This window comes from Lipotes vexillifer, unplaced genomic scaffold (assembly GCF_000442215.2).
Source record: "Lipotes vexillifer unplaced genomic scaffold, Lipotes_vexillifer_v1.1 scaffold238, whole genome shotgun sequence".
NCBI lineage: Eukaryota > Metazoa > Chordata > Mammalia > Artiodactyla > Lipotidae > Lipotes > Lipotes vexillifer.
Window position 1 is genome coordinate 3,631,103 of NW_006785665.1, and position 8,504 is coordinate 3,639,606.

The 8,504-nt window shown below is 41.0% G+C and overlaps 1 protein-coding gene across 1 annotated transcript in view; it reads left to right on the plus strand.

The window, feature by feature from the left end:
* Nucleotides 1-8,504, plus strand: part of GATAD2B (GATA zinc finger domain containing 2B) — an 86,549-nt gene that overhangs the window by 64,713 nt on the left and 13,332 nt on the right. Inside the window, exon 2 of the mRNA XM_007458035.1 lies at nucleotides 5,138-5,473. Within this exon, the coding sequence (XP_007458097.1) occupies nucleotides 5,139-5,473 (335 nt within the window). The 5' untranslated portion in view covers nucleotide 5,138. The remainder of the gene's footprint in view (nucleotides 1-5,137; nucleotides 5,474-8,504) is intronic.

Sequence of the window (8,504 nt, forward strand, 5' to 3'; positions counted from 1 at the left end):
TTGCTGTACGTGGGCCTCTCACTGCTGTGGCCTCTCCCGTTGCGGAGCACAGGCTCTGGACACGCAGGCTCAGCGGCCATGGCTCACGGGCCCAGCCACTCCGCGGCATGTGGGATCTTCCCAGACCGGGGCACGAACCTGTGTCCCTGCATCGGCAGGCAGACGGACTCTCAACCACTGCGCCACCAGGGAAGCCCATTTTTGCCCATTTTTAATCAGTCTCTATTACATTGGATTTTTTTTTTATTGTGGCAAAATATACATAAAATAAAATTTACTATTTTAAACATTTTAAAGTGTACAGTTCAGCTTTGAGTACTTTCACAGTGTGCAGCCATCACTACTATCCATTTAAGAACTTTTTCTTCATTGCAGAGACATGCGATGTTCCCATTAAATAATAACTCCTTACTACCTTCTCTCCACCCCCAGCCACTGATAGACTCTATTCTGCTTTTTCTCTATGAATATGCCTATTTTAGGTACTTCATATAAGTGGAACCATAAAATACTTGTCCTTCTAAGTAAAGTCAGTGTCTGGCTGACTTTACTTAGTTTGATTGTTTTCAAGATTCATCCATATTTCATTGGATTTTGAAGCAGGCATGGCTATGAGTACATAAAGTTGGGCCAGTAAAGTCAAGAGTGGGCAACGAAATTTTGGTCAGAGTTCTCAAGCCATCTATTGAGAAAGATTACTTACCTCGGACATTCAAATATCTGGTTCCGGTTTCTCCCAACTTCCAATGTACCCATTTATGTCATTATAATAAAGGGGAAATTTTTTGAACTGATTTCAGCTATTCATATAACTATCAGTTGAAGAAGCCAAGCTAATGATGGCATCCCAAATTCCATTCAGCTCCAGGTTGTTGAATTTTGTCATTTTGTCATATACTTTCAGTGCTCATAAATATAATTTATCTCAAAACTTAGAACACTGTACTGTCTTAATATACACTCATATATTTTGCTGTGTACTTTTCTAAAGTACTTTTTTCGTCTAGGTATATAATTAGTTGAGTGACAGACTTTTTACCATCTGCAACTCCTCATGGTATTCTCAATCATACTCTCAATATGAGGTGTTGATCAAGTTACCCAAGACATTGTTATTGTGGAATTAGGGCTTAACTTTTGATGTTCTGTAGCGTTCAACTTTCCAGTCACTCCATCTGGGGGTATTTTTCAGAGATAAACCACTTCAGAAGTAACACATGTCAAAATAAGAAATCTTTGGGGATCCTGCAGCTAAAGAATGTTTATATATGCTATAATATGTTTCATATCTATAGCTGTTAAAAGAGAATTAAGAGGATATGGAGAAATTGGAACCCTCATACACTGCTGGTGGTAATGTAAAATGGTGCAGCCGTTTTGGAAAACAGCCTAACAGTTCTTCAAGATGTTAAAGAGAGTTACCTTAGGACCCCACAGTTCTACTCATAGTTATATATCCAAGAGAATTGAAAACATGTGTTCATACAAAAACTTGTATAAATGCTATAAAGTTCATAGCATTATTCATAATAGTAAAAAGTGGGGGACTTCCCTGGTGGGCCCAGTGGTTAAAACTGTGCTTCCACTGCAGGGGGCATGGGTTTGATCCCTGGTTGGGGAACTAGGATCCCACCTGCCACATGGTGCGGCCAAAAAAAAAAAAAGTGGGAAACAAACCAAATGTCTATAAATTGATAAATGAATAAACAAAATATTATATATTCATACAATGGAATATCATTAGGCCATAAAAAATATGAAGTAATGGTATATGCTACAACATGAATGAACCTTAAAAACATAATGCTAGTGGGATAGGGAGGGTGAGAGGGAGATGCAAGAGGGAGGAGATATGGGGATATATGTATATGTATAGCTGATTCACTTTGTTATAAAGCAGAAACTAACATACCATTGTAAAGCAATTATATTCCAATAAAGATGTTAAAAAAAAAAATGGGCTTCCCTGGTGGCGCGGTGGTTGGGAGTCCGCCTGCCGATGCAGGGGACACGGGTTCGTGCCTCGGTCCGGGAAGATCCCACGTGCCGTGGAGCGGCTGGGCCTGTGAGCCGTGGCCGCTGAGCCTGCACGTCCAGAGCCTGTGCTCCGCAGCGGGAGAGGCCACAACAGTGAGAGGCCTGCATACCGCAAAAAACAAAAAAAAAAAAACAAAAAGAACCCTAATGCTAAGTGAAAAAAGTCAGTCACAAAAGACCACATAATGTATGATTTCATTTATATAAAATGTCCAGGCTTCCCTGGAGGCACAGTGTTTGAGAGTCCGCTTGCCGATGTAGGGGACACGGGTTTGTGACCTGGTCCGGGAAGATCCCACATGCCGCAGAGTGGCTGGGCCCGTGAGCCATGGCCGCTGAGCCTGTGTGTCCGGAGCCTGTGCTCCTCAACGGGAGAGGCCACAACAGTGAAAGGCCTGTGTACCGCAAAAGAAAAAAAAAAAAAAAAAAGTCCAAAAAATGGGCGGAAGACCTAAATAGATATTTCACCAAGGAAGACATAACACAGATGGCCAAGAGGCATATGAAGAGATACTCAACATCACTAATTATTAGAGAAATGCAAGTCAAAACTACAATGAGATATCACCTCACGCCAGTCAGAATAGCCATTATCAAAAATGCTAGAAACAATAAATGCTGGAAAGGGTGTGGTGAAAAGGGAACCTTCCTACACTGTTGGTGGGAATGTAAATTGATACAACCACTATGGAAAACAGTATGGAGTTTCCTTAAAAAACTAAAAATAGACCTACCATACGACCCATCAATCCCACTGGGCATATACCCTGAGAAAATGATAATTCAAAAAGAGTCACGTACCACAGTGTTCATTGCAGCTCTATTTACAATAGCTAGGACATGGAAGCAACCTAAGTGTCCGTCGACAGATGAATGGATAAAGAAGATGTGGCACATATATACAGTGGAATATTTCTCAGCCATAAAAAGAAACCAAATTGAGTTATTTGTAGTGAGGTGGATGGACCTAGAGTCTGTCATACAGAGTGAAGTAAGTCAGAAAGAGAAAAACAAATACTGTATGCTAACACATATATATGGAATCTTAAAAAAAAAAGTTACTAACTGATGAACCTAGTTGCAGGGCAGGAATAAAGAATTAGACATAGAGAATGGACTTGATGACATGGGGTGGGAGGGCGAAGCTGGGGTGAAGTGAGAGTATCATCGACGTATATATACTACTAAATGTAAAATAGTTGGCTGGTGGGAGGCAGCAGCATAGCACAGGGAGGTCAGCTCGGTGCTTTGCAGTGACTTAGAGGGGTGGGATAGGGAGGATGGGAGGGAGGCTCAAGAGGGAGGGGATGTGGGGACATACTGTATGCACATGGCTGATTCGCTTTGTTGTACAACAGAACCTAACACAGTATTGTGAAGCAATTATACTCCAATAAAGAGCTCTTTAAAAAAAAGTCCAAAATAGGCAAATTTAGAGACAGAAAGTAAATTAGTGGGGGATAGAGGTGAAGGGGGAAGAGAGTGACTGCTAATGGGTATGGGTTTTTTTAAGGAGGAGATAATGAAAATGTTCTAATACTGATTGTGGTGATGGTTGCACAACTCTGTGGATATACTGAAAACCACTTAATCATACACTTTAAATAGGTGAACTGTATAATATGTGAATTATATCTCAACAAAACTGTTCTTTAAAAAAGAGAAAGAGGGCTTCCCTGGTGGCGCAGTGGTTGAGAGTCCACCTGCCGATGCAGGGGACGCAGGTTCGTGCCCCGGTCTGGGAAGATCCCACATGCCACGGAGTGGCTGGGCCCATGAGCCATGGTGGCTGAGCCTGCGCGTCCAGAGCCTGTGCTCCGCAACAGGAGAGGCCACAGCAGTGAGAGGCCCGCGTACCGCAAAAAAAAAGAGAGAGAGAGAGAGAGAGAGAATTAAGAAACATTACCTGAAAATTCAGAGATCTGAGTTCTGACTTTTCTCTGGTCTCCAAAAGGTCTGTTTCCTCTTGCTGGAAATTCTTTTGTTGGTTACTGTTTTTCCTCATTATAACTACAAGAAAATCAGATAGCTCTTATTTTACTCTGCACTACAGGAAGGAAGATGTCTCAAGTGCATACATATTTTTCTTTGCAAGAGCACCAATTAACATCGATAATCTTGTCTGTCCTACTACTTGAATCTATGAATTATCAAGCTTGATCTTGTATCTTAGGTGTAGTAGTCATATCCTGAGGGTATAGGAATTAAATTTTGTTGAGCCCTCTTCCAAGTGCCCACTTCTACAGATGGAGTTGAGGCTTGGTGCAGTAAAGTAACTTATTAAATATTTGACCTTGTAAAAGTAGCAGTTTGAACCTATGTTTTGATGACTCAAAAATTTTTCTTTCCAGTGTCACATTGCTTTTTCCTACCAGGAAGATAACCCTGGATTTAAAAGTGCTGGCGAAATTGTATGTCTAGATTTTATTAGTGTAAAACATCAAAATGAGAAGGACAAATGATTATTAGCTTGTCTGTAATAATTTGCTGTATGAGTAAAGAAAATATTACCTTTTATCAGCCTGAGTTCTTCATTAAACAAAGCCAAGATACTGAATTTATATAGAATTGAGGGCAAATAAATGGGCCCCTCTGACCCTTGCTGTATCCGGACAACGGAGGCTTCCTGTTAGATGCCCTTGGTCTCCATCAGTAATATAGGCCAATTAAAGATATGCATGAGTGACCTGAGGAACTTCCCATTCATAAAAGAGTCTTCTCCAGAAGAAGAATTTGGTATGAGAATTAAAACCAAAGCATCTGACTTTTGAGCATGCATGTACAGAAAGCCAGTCACAAAAGAATGTTTACTTTTTTGAGAGATGTAGGCTCTTAATGGACTATCCAGGTGAGTATGGTATTTGGTTTCAGGCATCTATACAGTAAGAACCTCAGTGACTGGAAAGCATTTGAAGTTTACTTTCACTGCTGAGGTTGAGAGATGAAATCTCCTTTAATATAGATCATCTAGGAAGTTATAGGGTAGAATGTTAGCTCAGTTAACGTTGACCTTCCATGTATATACCTATGATTCTTCTTTCCTTATGGACTATTTAAGGGACTTTATTCTGATAAAGCACTTGTATATTTCTTTCCATAGGATGGATAGAATGACAGAGGATGCTCTTCGCCTGAATCTGTTGAAGCGGAGCTTGGACCCAGCTGATGAGCGAGATGATGTCCTGGCTAAGCGACTCAAAATGGAGGGGCATGAGGCCATGGAACGTCTGAAAATGTTGGCACTGCTCAAACGGAAGGATTTGGCAAATCTTGAAGTGCCACATGAGTTACCCACCAAACAGGATGGCAGTGGTGTCAAGGGCTATGAAGAGAAGCTCAATGGGAATCTTAGGCCTCATGGAGACAACAGGACTGCTGGAAGGCCAGGCAAAGAAAACATCAATGATGAGCCTGTGGATATGAGTGCTAGACGGAGGTATGGCTTGGTTCAGCTGCCTCCATAGATAGGGTCTCCTCATAAACTAAGCCTATGAAAAAGGAATGACTTCCAATGAGAGGAGGGTGTTTTTCATCTTAAAGCTTCTTGAATGAAGACGTACCTGTGCTATCTGGCTTGACCGTGAATTCCTCTTGTTTCTAGATGAAACTAGGTGCCTCCAAAAATTATTACCCTTAAGATAAAGTGGCCATTTCTGGATAAAGGAGGCACTAAGAGTTGATACCCCCCAGTTCGAAGCAAGTTAATATACACTTTCACTCTAATGGCCATTTTAGGAGGGAAGAACAGTCTTTTCTTCAGATCATCCCAAGAGTTTTAGGGATGTATTTATTATGGAGACCCAGCTTTTATTACATCAAAGAGCATAGGCCTGTCTTTTCTTGTGTCAACAAGGAACTTGATGTGCTAATCCTCTACATGCTTACTTCATTTGTGCCACATTCCCCAAGCCCCATATGTGCATACACATTCACTTATATGAGTACACTCATGCTTGTGCTGTTTCTCTCTTTCTCATACATACACACAGCACACAAGCACATGTTTTCACAGGTCTTGGTCAAGGTTGAGTACTTGGAACTGTGGAGAACACAATATAAAGAGGTACCTAGAACTGGCTGAGGTTAAAGTCTACCTTAACAGTGAATCACAGTATAGACAACCCTAGTTTTAAGAACATTCAGTTTATTCATGGTTCAGAAACACCTGATAGACATGAGAATTACTATTCACTGTTCAGTTGCCCACCAGATGACCTTGCTGACTTTGTCCTAGGACTGATCTAAAGCAGGATAAGAAGCTGGACTGATGCAGAAAGAAGAAAAAAGGAAGGAATGGTTTACAATCTTACTTGGGTTTCTTTCTCTACCTTTTAATGTTTACTTATTAGTATTGTCTCAGAATTATTTTTTTAAACCACACCCAGTAGGGGAACATTGTTCTTGGTAATAGCATTAAAACCCTTAGGAAACTTCAGGTAAGTTCTCTAGTGGTTGTGGAAGAAAAATTCTTGGGAGCTATACATAGTATCGGCAGAGTATTATGAAAGTAGATTAATCCTTAGATCCTTTTAGAAAAAAAGAAAAGTGGGTGAATGAGATAATGCACCTGAGTAACCCACTTGCCCCATAATCACCCTTAACCTTCTGGGGCAAATGACTAATCCTACTTCACTGGGGACAATGAAGAGGAGAAATGTTAGGTGGATTCCTTACATGCATATTGGAACTGAAAATGTGTTTTCCATAGAAACATTGTTACACATTTTGATAAGATCTCGGTTCTGTTGGAATTACAGTGTATCACAGATAAATTCTGTATTGAATAGAGTACCCTGAAAACTCTACCAGTGTGTTTAATTTTATTAGAGGAATGAACTTTTGAAACTTGATTCTTTGGAAACTGGGAACTGTTTTTAATGGTCTCCAGGAAAAGAGGCTTGATGTAAACCATCTAGATCCCCATTCTGCGTGAAAAAATAGGCCCTATCTGCCCTGTCGTTCTTCTTCCCTTTCACCAGACCAGATATACTGACAGCTATTTCCACTTAGCCTCAAGCTTATTGTAAGAATGAACTAGGCTGATAGATTGCTCAGCATGGAGAACAATGGTTTATTTGATGTGGATAAAAAGGGGGAGGGAATTGGAATTTAAAAGCAGAAAGAAGGAAGGGCTCTTGACGTGATAGCCGTAATTGCCTAAATATCTTTTTTTTTTGCCATCAGTTGGGCAAGTTATGATATCTGTGAAATAAGATATGCATGAAACCAACACTGCTTATGTTTTGGAATGCTGTCGAGGTGTGGCAGTTTTCTTTCTGGTTTTGTTTTTACTACCTGGATAAGGATTAGGAGTTTTATAGTTTCTGGGAATCTGCCAGTCTGAGTCACAAAATGATGTCAGCAGCAAGTCTGGCTTTTAATATTATATAATTGGTAGGGTTTCATACTTAAGAACACCAAATATTGTAAATTGTATATGTGTTTGGGAAAGTAGCAAAATAATTGCTGTCCCCGGAAAAGCTTAATAAATGAGGCCAGAATTCCAGGTCAAAAGTTAAAAAAAAAAAAAATTGAAGAATGAAACTTGACTTGGGCTTTGCCTTACCTGTGCTATCTATCTAATGTGAGTCTCATTATATCTGGGAATAAAATATCATTTAGGGTTTTCTCAGATACAACTTCCTTATAAATGTCGCTCAATCCCAAAATCTCCATGTAGGAATGTCTCTGCTTGTCCTGTTGCTGGACAGTCCTTAAGCAGTAGGTGGCACTCATTTGAGCAAGGAAGAATTCCTTAGGTTAGAAATAATCTGAGGTGTGTATCCAGCCACGACCAGGATGGAAAGAGTTCTGACTGTCGATGTAAGCATTAGGGAATCATGTAGAAGAAGTAGAAATCTACCAGACCTCAAAGTTGTTCACCCATATTCTTGTTAGGGATGGGGAAGAGGGGGCATGAAGGAATACAGAAATGATAAGTAAAAATTCACTCTTCATTTAGGCCTGACCATTACTCTAGGAACTTGGGTTTAGAGAATGGAAGGTTCTTTTCTCCCTCTAGTGACTTCTTTTTCTTTAAGCCTACATTCTCAGCTTGCTGTGTCTGTGAGTGTGGTTATAGAGCGATCCAGACAAACTTAATAGTTCCCAAGATGGTCGTTATTATCACTGTCTCCCTACTTTATTTCCTCAGCTAAATTTTGTTGTTTTAGTAACTCAGCTTTACCCTGTTGAGGAATTGAATGCCTGTCCCAACCATCCAGGGTGCCTTGTGCAAAAGGCATCCTAGTCCCAACAGTACCTGAGACAAGAGGCCCTGAGAAATGGTCAGAGGCTCTCAGGACTATAAAGATCTGTGGTTGGGCTTCCCTGGTGGCACAGTGGTTGAGAGTCCGCCTGCTGATGCGGGGGACGCAGGTTCGTGCCCCGGTCTGGGAGGATCGCACATGCCGCGGAGCGGCTGGGCCTGTGAGCCATGGCCGCTGAGCCTGCACATCCGGAGCCTG